The sequence below is a fragment of the Bombus vancouverensis genome, chromosome 2, assembly GCF_051014615.1.
Source record: "Bombus vancouverensis nearcticus chromosome 2, iyBomVanc1_principal, whole genome shotgun sequence".
Taxonomy (NCBI): Eukaryota; Metazoa; Arthropoda; class Insecta; order Hymenoptera; family Apidae; genus Bombus; species Bombus vancouverensis.
The window spans coordinates 3,138,918-3,155,043 of record NC_134912.1 but is presented as its reverse complement, the minus strand read 5'-3'; the positions used below and the strand labels follow the sequence as shown (position 1 = coordinate 3,155,043).

The 16,126-nt window shown below is 33.1% G+C and overlaps 1 protein-coding gene across 1 annotated transcript in view; it reads left to right on the top strand.

Annotated features, from left to right (window-relative positions):
* Nucleotides 1-4,153: 4,153 nt before the first annotated feature.
* 5-HT7 (5-hydroxytryptamine receptor 7) overlaps nt 4,154-16,126 on the top strand; it is a 222,511-nt gene continuing 210,538 nt past the window's right edge. The window contains exons 1-2 of the mRNA XM_076626244.1: nt 4,154-4,468; nt 14,823-15,118. Coding sequence (XP_076482359.1) covers nt 4,340-4,468; nt 14,823-15,118 — 425 coding nt within the window. The 5' untranslated portion in view covers nt 4,154-4,339. The remainder of the gene's footprint in view (nt 4,469-14,822; nt 15,119-16,126) is intronic.

Genomic DNA, 16,126 nt, shown 5'->3' with positions numbered 1-16,126 from the left:
CTGCCGATTATATTTTATAATTTGTTTTACATGATATGCAGCTAAAGTAGTAGAGTAGATATATAGTATAATCGATTAAATTGTTCTAGTATTAAATTTATAAAAAAGATTCCAGTCAATAATAAAGTAGAAAAAAGTAGAGATAGCTAGGATGTCTTCAGATTTATTATTCATGGAATACTTTTAGAATAATTTGAATAGTAGTAGTGAATAAAATATATTTGCATAATAAAACGTTATTATGATATTGCTTATAAGAGGCTTCGAATACATTATCACCGATTGTTTAAAAAATCTTATCTGCAAAATATTGTGAATTCTTATTGTAAAATAATCGATTAAATTATTAGTTCATAAAGTTAGAATCTCCGTTATTTAAAACATTTGTTACCACGTATTTTATATCGTAACAAAGAAATGTGAAAGGTCTTGGAAAACGCCAATGGTTCTAAACTTTCCATCGTGGAAATGTGAAATATCGGCAAACTGAGTTACACCCGGTAGAACTTGCAATGCAATCGTCCATCGCAAAGTTTCTGATACGCGTATTCATATTTCTTCCTGCAAGTTGTTACTTTGAAATCTTCGAAATTTCATTGAGAATCCTTCGGAACTCAAGTAGATAAGACTTGAATAATTTCTATCTCATCCTGAAAAAAACATGATACGATTCATATATTATATAATTATTGGAAAAATAGATCTCATTCATAATTATTATTGTTATTGCTGTTATTTACTATTGTATCAATTGCTTAGTAATTAGTAACAATTGTTTAGAGTCTATTGTTAACTAAATAAATAGTTGTTATAGCAATATAATAATAATAGTATAATAATAATAAATATCATAATATTTGATAACTACAATACTTTATTTGCTAATTACAAAACTAAAATGCTTATAAAATTTAAAAAATTATTCTGGCAATTGCGATTGCTCTAATTGCTTCGGAACAAGTACGTACTTAGGAACGTATAAAATATAAAATCTAAAAAGTAACCCAAATAACGCAGAATCCTGACTATTTAGCCTGTTAAGTTATTCTAACCACTGAAGCACGGCGAACACTACTTCGAACTATGTATATACACATACAGTATTGAATTTCACCGACAGAAGCTACGATTCAGTTATTACTTCCTAGCGATCTAATCGTAACAACTTCAATGAAATGTACGTATGTTGTGACATGATGGAATTCAGGAAACAGGATACAAATATACGTATACGAGGAAGATACGAAGTATAGCATGTTCACCATTAATCGCACTTGAGGTTCCAGAACCGCAGTGACCTCAAAGTCAAGGGATTCTACTGTGATTGCTATATCTTCTTCATATTATTTAGAGATTTTATACAGTTGAATTTCATTTTTAGTTCTTTGTAATCGTGTATCTAGCCTCAGTCGTCCAAGCAAAGGACCTCCTAGTTGTAAGTGAACACGATTAATTTCTAAATGGTTAGGAAAAGCGCGTGAATTAAAATAAATGCTCTTTGATTAAAATATAAATGAAATGATAATTAAAGATATGGACATGTAAAGTATCCATTTATGTATTTCCTGATAATTCCAATTAAATGTATTAAACTTCGTTAAATCGATTCACTGAATAACGAATTTAATTCTTCTGAAATAATTTTCATTTTTATTTCCATTTACGTTTTCATCTGCATGCTTACTTCTACGTTCTACTATTGTCTTGCTCAGTGTTGTAAAAATATTTTTCTTCCGCGAAATGGCCGTACAAAACTATTCTCATCAAGTGGCTGCCAGGAATACAGCACGTAATATTGAATAATTTCAAGAATCCGAATAATTCGAACGACAACGCAAACGTTCGAGTCAATGTGGTTGTATGGTTTATTAATTTCGTATCTCTGCTTAATTTATATTTCGTGCAATGTATTTCCGGACTGGGGAAGCGTCTTAATGATAGCAGTGATAAAGCAATTAAAATCTTAGTTACCTAAACTCAGGGATTAATTGAGCTCGCGTTGCTTCTCCAGTTTTCCTGTTTGTACAATTTGAAGCCCAATAAAGAAAAAATATAACGGGTATAAATTATTCTAGAAATTAATCGCTCGAATCTAAATTTAGTTTGAAATTACATTTAAATATTGCCATATTGCTCGTTGCATGAAAATGGTAAAGGTAATAATATTCAAGGTATATCTATTTTTTGACTGTGGACATAAACATCCTCAAAATTATAGAAATATGTTTATTTTAAACAAATTTAGTGAGATATTCTATTAACCGATAATTTATTTTACCTTGCATTGTAATATGTGCATTACATGATTTTACTCTCCCATATCACAAATTAAATTCTTATGAATTATTACATATTGACACAATTATTTACACTACGGTTATTAAACTATTATTTATTGAAAATATTGAATGCTGCTGCACAATGTACACAACTAAACAAGATTTGATTAATTAAAATTTTTCATTACAAATTACAATCAATTCTCTGTTGTATATAGGCAAACAGACATTTTCGTATATTTATCCTTGTAAATTTTCATTGCGTCGTAACATACTCATTATTTCCAAGTTTTCCCATGAACATCAGCCCTTTCGAAGCAATTTGAACTTCCCAAGTAGTATACACCGGTTTTACCAGAGCAAACCCACAGACATTCGAAATTCCAATCCAGTCTGCAACCCAATTTCAATTACTCGTCTCACCCAAGAACAGTAGTATATACACCATCTTGGTACCCCCATGTTTCACGTGTCTACCGAACTACTCTATTACACCTGTACCGTGCGCTGATGAGAAGATGGCTAGGCAAAGGAATGCGGGTCTGATTGGTTCTTTCTGATAAATTCGATCATTATATGATCATAAAGATAAGCGCGTGAATTGACCAAAGGTGTCGCATGTGTGAAAATGAATCCTTTTCAACTGGATTCATATAATCAGTACAGCCATTCAAATCGATATATTCTCCAGCTCTTTTGCTGTTTTGTAATATCGACAAAGACTTTTGCAGCAGGTTAACTGTACCCAATATGAAACACTACAATATCCCGGCAAGTAACACACAATTAAGCGGCAACAACGTAAAGTATTTCGAGAAAAGCAAAAGATATATTCAAGGTATATTCAAGGTAATATAAAGATATATTCAAATCTGAGCTTTACTCGAAAATCTGTCGTTGGATGCAATTGACTGTTGTGTTTGAAAGTGTACAAAAGTCTTTGAGAGGCGAATTGAATAGTGAGATTTTTTAGTAATGTCAAATTAAAAAATGCTACTTTCGCATAATTAATCGTTAAACATATTTGTTTTTGAATATCCAAAAGAAATTTCCCGTTAACTTTATTTTCTTCTTAGTATGATTATTATTTTTCTGTTGAAGTACATATGTGCCCAATATGGAATACGTTGAGTGTACGTAATATGGAACATGTTCACGATACTACAACTGATGATAATGATACAGAATTATATTTATTTTGTGACGACACCTACAAAAGAGACAATAATAATGAAAGCGGGTTCAATATATTCGCCATTTTTATTGGGATCACAGAGAATGTGCTTCAGGTGCATCATTCACGTGCTCAATACATAGAAAACGAGGGACATTAATACAAGTCGAAAGAATGAAGGATATTTGTTTATTCGTCGTTTATTTAAATAGATATTCATCTTTCATATTAGAAATAAAGTTTTCGGGATTCCTTTACAAATTTTTTAGATCTCCCATTGTAGGTATTGTTTTTTTTTAACACGTCGCATTTGACTTTTCATACATCCTTTATCATGACTACAAGGCATTTAAATTTTTGCACAATTAACTATCAACATACAAATATCTATTAATTTTGCCACGTTTCAGCCAAAAGCTTTTAAAATTAGGTGTTTCATATTATCCCACATCGAAAAATGTCAATCGTCGCGCTATAATCTTAGAAATTAATAGCAAGCTTGGATATGGTTTAAACAATATATTCGAAAAATGATTATTTAAATAATACATTATCTTGTTTGACTATACATTATACAAATGACAATGAAACAAGACGCGTGACGATAAGCGATATAGAGTAATGTCTCCTTTGTCACTGTGCATACATCTCAATAATCCGCTGATGGCTAACCAGTAAACAACGATTTCAGAGCCACGAAGACCGGACCGTGCGAGCGGTAACGACGAACGGTTGGGGTAGGTCGTGGAATCGTGGAATCGAGTGAAGATTCTCATGCACGGCCCGAGCCTGCCTGGAATCCCATGGTCGAGAGGAGAGAAGGAGCATGACGTAGCCGTCGACAAGGGGGGCGCTTCGGATGCTCCGGACTGCCGACTAGGCTCGTATGGAGGGGAAGGACGCAATAACCACGGAAAGCACCCTGCTTCTGAACCTGACCACTGTCGCTACACGAGACACCGACGGATTCCTCCGAGGATTCCCAGGCAAAAATTCGCCCTACACGGTCACGCAGGTAAGATTGATAGAGCAATGGTTTGCGATACTTCGTCCATGGACTACTCGAAACTTTGAGATTAACTCTTAACGAGTATCTAAACAGTCGCAGAAGGATTTTTATCGTTTCGGACGCGTAGCGACATACACTTGGAAATAAAAATAAGTGGTCAGATAGTGGAAGTAGGTATCGATGAAGTTTGACCAAAATAATGTTATATACTGCCTTACTTATTGCGTATCAGAGGTGGCTACTCAACATATGTTACCGCGCTGCAGCACGCTGAAATGTTTTATGAGTCACCGATATTATAATTTTTGTTTTGTGCTGTTATTTCTGCGCGGCCCACTGTCAGGTGAGTTGACTCTTTGAACAAACGAACCGTGCATCAATAACTGCTGCCGGTTCGCAGTTTGCTTTCTACTCGTCAGACGTGAACACAATATTTGAAAATCGCTTTTAGACTAGACGTAAATCTATCGCTGTCCATTGTATCAGTATAGCCGTTAATATCCTCTCTCACCATCCCACACATTTTTTCTTCGGTTGAAATGTTCTACATTTGTACTACATTGTACTACGTAAATATTTCCGCGCTAGTCACATCACGACCTACTCGTTTCTGTGACTGCTGTGAATTTTTAAAGGTTTTTTTTCACTCTGTTGATTTAGTTCAAATCTTGATTTCATACACGAGTATATCAATCCTTAAAAATGAATTCCGAGGATTCTTTATTCAGACAAAATCATTTTCTACGCGATCTTTCGAAGAAAAAATTCAAATAAAGACACTTGGAGGGAGGGGGCTATTCTTAATTTGACTAGCGTTCAGACCAAATCAAACAAGCTGCTCTACACACAACATCAAAATGGTTGAACCAATTTAATTAAATTTATGATTATATGTGCATGTAACACGCAGCACGCTAAATGTAAAATCCATGAACCGCTACTCATCTTTATAGTACATAGATTATTTAGTAAATAATTTAAATTATTCGTATAAACGAGTCATAATATAATCTTATTATTATATATTATTATATATTATATATATTACTGTATATATTATATATATCTCATTTCCACTACCTATTTGCTTATTTTTCTTCTTGACTGTATTGTGAACAGTAGTTTCGTAAAACGTAAACCGTAAAGTCAATCTTTAAGCGTACATCACTTTTCTACACGCAGCTGGATCTTCCCATCCAGGCGGACACTCATGTATCAGAAGGTCTCGTGTACAAACGATAAATTTGCTACACGCCTGAATGAAACGATATAGAACTGAAAGACTATTTACGACATTTTCGATCACTTACCCTATGGAATGATTCACATCTTTAATTGTGTTAAAGGGTTCATATTCTTAATTGTGTTAAATGATTCACATACTGCAGCGTGTATGAAAAATATATGTCGCTACTATCACAGATAGTGAAACTACTACTGTGGTCACATGCAATCTAAGTAATACATGTAATGTAGATGATGGTAAAGCTACCATGCTTCTCTATAAATGGCAAGCCTTCTTGGCCGTGTCATAAATCTGGCCTAATACCAAACTTTAACAACGGTGAAACTGATCTGATGATTACCTAACTTTCCCTGTAGATATGTAGGTCTTCATTGTGTCGTGGCACAACAGAACCGGCCTTAATGTTTGTCTGCGCACGCAGTTAGGTCATTAACGCGAACTTGGGAACAATTAAGGTATGTCGAATGATATTTTCTTTTTTCTCGTGTTTGGTAAATTTAGGATTAGGGGTGTAGAGGGCAGCGGAAAGTAATTAATGGACCACTTTGTGGTTCTGTAGGGGACGGTCTCGTTTGCGTTTCGTGTTACGTGGTTTGACGAGAATGTTTGTTAAATTTGTGGAGTTAATTTCGGCAAAATTTTGGGGTCTACGAAATAGACTGAAACTACGTTTGGTATGATATGAAATTAGGGCCGGACATTTCGTCTTCGTTACATTTACATATACTAGGTTGGAAACTTTGTTGAATTTATATGTTGAAGTGTTCTTCATTTCTTAATTTTAACGAATTAAGAATTGATAATTACATACGCGTATAGCTTCACGAATTGCGGTAATTTATGCAGTTTTTATGATTTTTGCAAGTATTAACAAATAATAACGTGGTTAATTCATTGAGATGAAGCAAAATCAAAATAAGCTTCCTGGGATGATAAATCCAGTTTTTTACCGCAGTTGCTTCCACGGGAGTATTGACAGGTAATGATTGTGTTGATTATAAATCTGTTCTGTTCTTTCCCATAACACAATAACTGCAAGTATGTTAATATTTCATCATGTTTATTATTTGAATTATAATTTTTTAATGAACATTTAAATGGTATATGTTCAAGTATATAACATTTTTTATACTCTGATAGTAACAAAGTTTGCCTATTAAGTCCTGGAACATCCTGTATATACCCACATAATCATTATACTTGGTCACCAGTTAATTAAATTTCCTTTTATCGACTTCTTAAACTTTATTCTCCTCCATGCTATTCGAAGAATGTAGTAGACTATACGTATAACTAGCTTTCGTGTGGCCGCGAACTGGTATCACCTTGATCCCACGAGATTATACGAAAATCCATTTAAGTTTCTCATACCTTCGACAGGGCGGATATCGAAGGAAGATCATTGGCGCAAGATTAACGTAAAGATCATGAATAATTATGTCGGGTATGTTTGCAATAAAGCGTTGTCGAGGGTGGTATGTCGTACGGTAAAGTTCTTGCGGTTGGAAGTTCGAGAACTGTGCAGTTAACGATAAGTATATAATTAGCTTAGTCCACGTAGACGATGGAGAGGACGAAGGAAATGGCGGTCCTTTTATTAGCGAGTCTAGATAAACTCGCGAATAACTGCATAAATAATCCTTGTTCCATTGCCGCGCCGTTTCGGCGAAATGTAATAGTAACAGGTATAAAATGTCGGAGTTTTATCTTCCTGGGACAAAGTGTCGGTAAAAATATATAGAGAAATTGATTTAAATATCGTTTCACAAAGTCGCGCAGACGGTAGAATCCGAGTATTTTGGATAACCATACAGGATAATTTATTCGGTTGGATAATCGTGGATCGGATAATCATTCATAGAATATTTTTGTGGTTCATTTGTTCCTGAAATTTTAGGATGTTTTTTATTTTAATCGGTGTAGCGGCATATGAGACGATGCGAATCCAGAGCGACTCATGTTGTTGTTTCGCCTTGGGACATTGACACCGTCGTGACATACCAGACGTAGCGACAAACAAACTCCAGGCAAAACAATGTCGCCGCTACATGCAACCGTCAATCGAAGTTGAATTTAAACTTTCCGGTACTCCCCCGACCAGTATAAATAACCGAACACGATCGTTAAGACAAGGAGTCTTTGGAGGAGTCAGTAGCGAATCAGTAGCCAATCACGAATCGATCAGTTATCAGTCAATCGGTAATCAGTTAATGAGTTACCGTGTATACGCATAACGAGCAACATTTAGCGAACAACGACGAACTCTGTACCACAAACAGGTTAAATATATTTGACTACATTCAATATCCAGTCTCGTCATCAATATATATAACACGTCTAACTGTCCTCCCACATCGGTTTGTAGTTTTTTGTGAAATAAATGCTTCGAAAGTACAAAAGAGTGTATAATATTTGTGATGTTGTGTAATATTTATAACTGTTGTATAAGCGGATGTTTATACATTTATGGAAAATTTAAAGACGCAAAAATATGTGAAGTGAATATAATATGCAAATATATATAATATTTAGAGTAAAGTGCCTGATATAATATTTTGTGAATATGATAGGTCTCTATCTATGTTCCATTTATATAATTAAGTTCATAAACATACATAAAATTAAATAAATTTGTACTCAGCACTAATATCCTACAACTTTGGATTTTATTTGATGGAATGAATTTCATTTTGCCCTCATATGATATCACAGAATTCCGTGGAAATATTTTTCTTTTACTCTTTATCATAGAATTGTTATGGTCGTTGTCGATGTAATTAGGACCAGAATTAATCTGGTAGCAATGTAACAGTCCCAAGAAATTGAAAGGCTCAACCAACTATTTAAGAAACTTTCAAATTCAGTTTCTCAAAACATGAAATTTCATATGAAAAGAATTTCATTCTATGTTTCTTATTTATCCTACTGTGCAGATCTAGAGTATTCTTCGTGCGATCGCGTTTCTTTCCCGGAGCAATCTGCAATTTTTTTTCGTTATGAAATCAGCATTTATATTTTATTAGACTTTCTCCTATCACTTCAAAGAAACAGCGAATGAAAGTACAAAATAACGAATTTCATAGCTGACAAGCTAGCTTGTTAGTCTGTATTTATCTTGTTAGTAGTGTATGAATATTATCTTCCATCATTCAGTTTGCAATATCTTCTACGTATTTCACTTTGCGTATTACAAAGCAAAGCTTATACCGTGAAATATCTTATTACAAATTCTTTGTCTTCAAAGAACCGTTCAAATACCTAACGTAAGCATAATCAGCTTGATTTATCGAATTTTCTGTAAATAATTCCTTCCTTTGCATTCGCAGAAAGCAAGCAATAACAAGTACATGCAAGGACAAAGGATCTTTCCTGGGTCTCAACCCGAGAAAAATTTCGAAAGCTAGATTTTATGTCGGGCAACGAATCATTCTATCTTTTTCTGTTATTTTATTCAAAGGTAGCGTGTTATCGTAGATTTCTTTCGTTTCCCCGTACAAAACGTTTCTTTTTATCTCTTTTTTATTTATTTAACGTCGCGTCAGTTTATGAGTCATTATCGATCATTGTTACATTACAAGTTATAAAGTTATGTTAATTAATTCTAAATTAATTATTAATTAAATATGTGTGGTAAGTTGAAATAATAATTTAAGCAGCATGCATGTGCAGATTTTGGGAAGGAATAAAGATATATATCTATGTTTTAATTTTAGCATAAATGATTCACTTTATAATTCTTTAATTAAAAAATTAATTAATTTAAGCAATTTTTAATACTTATAAGAGATTTCTCTTTTTCTCCTAAAGCAATGGAATATTCTTATGATAATATGTTTAATATATATAATGTTCTATATTACAGTTGTTGCGCAGAGAATTTAAACGTTCAAATATTTTCGTGAACCATATACTTCTGTATTTACTTCGGCTTTCTCTTTGAAAATCCGGCGAAAGATAACGCGGCCGAAGTTCTCGTGTAGCGAGCCAATATACATCCTTAATATAGTTCAAAAATTCCATTACAATGCGGTTGGGAAATCCAAGGATTTCGATAAAACTTCCGTAATTCGCGTCACTGTCCTCGTGAACTTCGTAATTAGTTTGCCTTTAAAGCGATGAATTTAGAGGACGATTCTTTGGAGAAATCCTTCATAAGCAGCTTCTCACGATCGCGTCAATAAAACTCTTTCGAAATCCTTGTCATCTTTCTATTGAAAGGTGTTGTGATTGCAACATTATTCATCGGCTGTTCTTAGTACGATTAATGTCAAAGTAATGAAACATAGTTTGTAGAGTTAGATTGTGGATTTTTATGCGATTATGAGAAATTTTAAGACTCGAGAATGAAAGGCGCGTGATGTACAAAAACACATAAAATATCCAAAGTATAAATTCTTTATAATATTTAATGAGTAAATTTCTCTCTAAGTAGTACACTTTTCAAAATATATTCGTATAAAAATTGGCAATTTAATCTCCACTCACTTCCTCGCTTAATATCACTTCTATAGAAATTCAATCTAGATATTATTTTCCCTTTATTCTTCATTGGTGAGCATTCTCTAGATTCGAAATATCTGTTGATACCTCAGCTATTCTTGTATTTCTATAGAAACATTATACATCGGTCACACTCGATTCATCGATCGTTTCTTAGAAATACAGAGAAGTTTTCGCTAGAGCTTCAAGTCTTTCACTTATGAAATAATAAACTACAGTTAAAAATAAAAACATAAATCTACACAGTCTGTATACTCGGTTTAAAAAATTTCATTAGCTTTGATATAAAAGCTTAGCGAAAAATGTAAGAATGTAAAAGTTAATCCTATGTTTCGACACATTTTGTTTCGAAGTAACCTGATTGAAGGAAAATTTTCAATTCGCACAACTCTCATTCAGTTTTGAATCGTTTTTTCCATTTAACGAACTGATTGGATATTTGAGAGATTATCAGAGGATGAAAGGGATGAGGTTTATCGCGTCATTAACGCGGCCGTGATTAAGGCATGCCCTTTCTATCGATGACTGCGTTTCGTAAATTACATGATCTGATTATGGGATTTCGCTCGAATGAAATGCAAAGCCTAATTTTGGATGCGATCCATGCCGAATACTATAACATCGAAACACCCAATTTATATCGATGAAGTTTAACTTTGAGATATAGCCATGAATTGGGTGCACTGAAAAATTTAATAGAAATGATTTAAAGCGATAGCTGGCCGTGTGTACAACGTACATATATCGAGTTTTTCCCCAGACTCTCAAATTCGAGGATAAATTACTCGCGTGCTTACACCGAAAGCATCCTCTTCATTTCGATAAAATATTCCACCGAAATGATACTGAAACACTTCAAGCATGTCGATGTGCTTGAAAATTTCGCGAATTTAGTAAATTTCTATACCTTCTCTCTTTTGTTATTGCGAAAGTAGATAACTTTATTTTATTTGTAATTTTGTAATTATTTTCAGTTTATAATTGTATATTATGTATATTATTAATCGTTTGTATTACGAAAATTGTTTAGATACAATGAACCAACAAATCTAGCATATTTAACGTGATAATAAATAGAAAATATACATAGTAAATTTGTAAAGAGTATTATAAATTTTTGGAAATCAAGAATTTTGTTTCAGGAAGGAAAGGTTGTAAATGTTTGCAAATTTGCGTGAATGGTATCATTCTTCTGTTCTTCATTTTTAAATGCTGATACTAATAAATAGTAAAAAATTTCACATAATGACTTTCATAATCAATATCGCTAATAATATTAATTATAATTTTGTAATAATATTATTGTAGAGGAATAATAGTTAGAATAATATAAACTACACATTACAAAACTTTTGCGGCCATGTTTCATGATAAAAGCACATGTTTAGCATTTTTGTTCCGATTAATATCGAACGGCTAAATAATGTAGGAACTAAGTAGGGTAGCTCATTACGCTGACGTGCATTCAATATTTGTGCATCGATAATGAATAAATAATTCTTGCGTTCTTTTGTCCTCTTTTACTCTATTTTATAAAGTTTCACAATATAAAGACGGGTATTATATGAATATTATTTGTTCGTATACAATATTGTAGGAAATAAAAATCGGATCCTCGACGAACGTATTAAAGATGCAAAAATGCATGCAGATATGTAAAATATCCAAGTATGGTGCTTGTTATAACATTTGGTTAGTGAAACTAATCTCTACCTTGATCCTACTCTTTCAACCGTATTCATAAAAATATGGAGTTGCATAAATATCCGCAATGTAGCTATAATAAATATAATGGTATGCCAATATCTTTCGTACGTGCCGCCGAACTCGCTTATACCAACGAGCATGAAATGTTGAAATCCAGTGATACATACATACACCGGGCCACTATAACAACGATTTTTGCGATAAAAATGCCAAGCCACGTGATAAATATAAATAAAAGGTGGCGAGCATCGTGTTGCGGTTTGTAAGATTATTTTAAATTAAACTGTACGTTTTACACAGTGGCCAGTTTAATTACGGTTATAATTTCGTTTTATCCTGTTGTTAAATGTCCCTGATGTATTAATTATTTGTTACTATACTGTTAAAACATTTCAGTTCACAGTTTGTATTTAATTGTGATATTTCAGCTTCTCGTGCTTCAAGGAAAATTTGTTATTAAATTAAATGCTTCGTCCTGAAATTTGTTATTAACAATTGTTAGTTTCGTTATAAAGTTTTTCATCGATAATTTCAAACAAATTTTAATGCAAATTTGTTAGCTTTAATGTTAGACTTTCCATTGATAAAAGTTGAAATTAGTTGTGAAAAGTAGTATCTGGAAAAAATTATTGTTTACTAGTGTTACATGCTCAACGTATTAGGGTACCTTGTAATTGGGATTACTATCGAACGGGGAGTGATTGTACATGAAAAAATTTGAAAAACCAAAATAAAATTTCTTATATATCATATATTCATACTACAGTGGAACAAACCATCAATCGTTATTCATTATAAATGCAATAATAAGCATGTTTACCAACAGTGGTTTAATCAGATAAATTCATATTGTGAAAAATAGTAGGATGCATTTGTACGGTTCACATAAAAATAATTCCAGCATTGATGTTTATTTATTTGTCATCAGTGATTATTGAGTCCGGTAATTTCGCTCTTATGACCATTGCGTGCTATATTCTAGAAGTTGCCTATGATATATCATATTGCGCTATCTTATATCTACGCCCTTACACATACAAATTTTTTTAGTGGTACTATGATATATTGGGTCATCCCATAAGTAGTGCGGTTTTTCTAAGAGTTCAGTTGAAAACAATGGGAGTTGTTACTATCGAAGTTTTAAGAAGTTGGAATCAAAAACTTAATAGGGGCATAAGGTATTGAATTATAAAAAGTACGGGAATATTTATCACTGATCGATTGTAGGCAGCTAATTTTTTATTTCCATTCGGAATCTGAAAACCAACGCTGCATTACTTATAGAATGACCTAATGCAATGCCCGCCGAGCAAATTATGTGTGTTGCATATATACTTGTATATTGAATAATGCTGACTGCACTCGACTGTCTGTGGAAATTCGTATCTTAAAATCTTACGTGTGTAAGCACGTGTGTCATTGTTTTGAAAATATCTCGATATTAGGAATATGCAATAAAAAAATGTAGATCCATACTTAGAAATATAATATAATAAGCGATCTTCATAAGATATTTGAGCATTATCACAAAATTAGACTTGTAGACTAAGAATATTTATGCAAATATACATTTTTATGAACACAATTAATAAATTTATTTCACGTTTTATCTAGTAAATGCTGTAACAAGTAGGTATTCTGTATGTTTTATACATTCTTATATCATGTTATATGTATATGTGATTGTAACATATGATATTATATGATTGTAACATACATTCGTCCTCTTTTTATATTTGTTACAATATATACAATACATGTATAGCAACAAGATGAATTTATGTTACAATATCCTGTCCTGTACATTTTCGTACTTTTAAATTTCCCATATATGCGTAATAATCCGCAGTCTAACGATCTGTGTCCTTTTATACTCTACGGCTCTCATCCAAAACAGTTTTCCATATCCCTCATATTTCTCGAGATATTCAATTGTTTTCAGTTCTCAGTTAAACCGGACACACTGTATATCGATTTCAATGTACAAGATTTGCTGTCCTTATGTTCTTGGTCATCGAGTCTCGCGAGACCGATGTCGTCGTACTAGATCTGCTAATCTAGCAATCTAGGTGTGTATTAGATCTACCGATTCCAACATTTACACTGTCGTGTTCTACGATGTCCATGTCGGATGTATTGAGTTTCAGTGTTGAAACTATCATTCCTCCTCTAGGTACTGATTTCGTGAACAGATTTCTGTGCAATTGTTACAGCAATCTGTTGGAGGTATTTTGATGGTTCTTTTATAATGTGGACTTTCATAATCTCAAAAAGTTTTATATTAAGTTTCTTATAACTGCATAATATACGTAAAATATCGTTTTACGACAAAATAATAATAATGAATTGACTTGTACCACTGTGATTCTTAATCTATTAGCTAGTATATCTCAGTCCAAATAATTGAAATTAAAATTAAAGACCTAATTAAATTCAGGTTACCTTTAAATTATTGACAATCATTTCATCGACATTGTCTTTTGTTGACAATTATTATACTTATCACCACATGTTATCGTGGATTATGTATCCTTATCTATACATGCAATGTGCATAAAAAATAAGAAAGTATAATAACTATTGTCGGCAACATGTCGATGACATGATCGCCGGCGATTTTAACGTGTTGATAAATAAATATCGTTGGCGAACGTGGTGTCGATGACAGCGTTGCTGATAAAATGATTATCGGCGATTTAAAAGCAGACATTCAATTCCGTTACAAGTAACTAAAATTAAAGTTCAAATTAAATTCTATTAGTAAGCAATCTGTCTTTGCCAAGATAAATTATAATCCAGATTACGAATATTACGAATCGACATGGAGCTAATTTGAACTTCTTAATTCAACGCTCTCCGTTAGAAAATCAATCCATTTTATAACATGGTATTTTTGTTTGTTCGCAGGCAATACTTATCGCCCTGGTGCTTGGCAGCATCATAGTTGGGACTGTGATTGGAAACATTCTAGTCTGCGTTGCCGTGTTCCTCGTTAGGAAGCTGCGAAGGCCTTGCAACTATCTGCTGGTTAGCCTTGCAGTTAGCGATCTCTGCGTCGCTCTTCTGGTAATGCCGATGGCGTTGCTCTACGAGATCTCCGGTAATTGGTCCTTCGGTGCAATTATGTGCGACCTTTGGGTTAGCTTCGACGTGCTCAGTTGCACGGCCAGCATCCTGAACCTCTGCATGATCTCCGTGGACCGGTGAGTAGCCTCCGTGACCAGAAATTTCGTAGGAAATTGAGTTTTGCGATTGATCGAGTCTCGTGAAATTGAATTACACCATGTAATTGAAGAATCAAATTTGGGATTGTTGTAATTGATAGGGTTATAGGGGCGCTTCATGTAGTTATAACAACAAAGAAGAAGTAAAAGACATCGTACGGTTGTTACAGCTGCTTTAATCGATTGATAATACATGCCAATGATTATTATACATTCTGTGAGATTTTTGATTAGTTGTCTGATTTATTTAAAATTTGAATATTTTAAGGAACATTTGGACGATTTTAAAGGCCATATTAAAATTAAATCCATTTTCTTTCCTCAAAAAAATATGAAATCGTCGTCGATTATTTAATTCATAATATAATCACATTGTAGACGTCCAATATCATGAAGAGAATGTTCGAAAGTAGGACATCAGAAGTACGACGTTCTTCGTGACAGGTAGAATATATTAATATCGCGAATGAAAAGCTCTCAGTCATCTACAAAATTTCAATCTCATATTTCTTTCAGCGATATATATATATATTCAAAATTAATTTCGGTTAACAAGTTTCCAAATGCATCTATCGCTTGCTGAATATGTAATACATATTTTTCAACTTCACATTCGCTAATTTCATTTCCATTTAAGCTGATAATTTATATATATAATTACTAATATTCATATTACAATCGATATTTCAAATTTTCTTAAATTACGAATCTTCATTCAACAAGAAGAAGTAAATGTTTTTGCTTTACGACTTTTAGTTTAACAAAGGATGCAATAAAAATAGCAAATCTATTCGATCACATAAACGATCGCTACGAAGAACGAACTAAACTAGACCATGACTTCTGATTCCAAGTATTACATTCTAACGCACGCTTTCATCGAACGAGAAATGTAGAGAATAATCTAGCAACCCCGTGACACGTATTTTCTTTACACTTTGTACAAGTTGACATACGAATTTGTAACAAGAGATATGTAATTCAGAG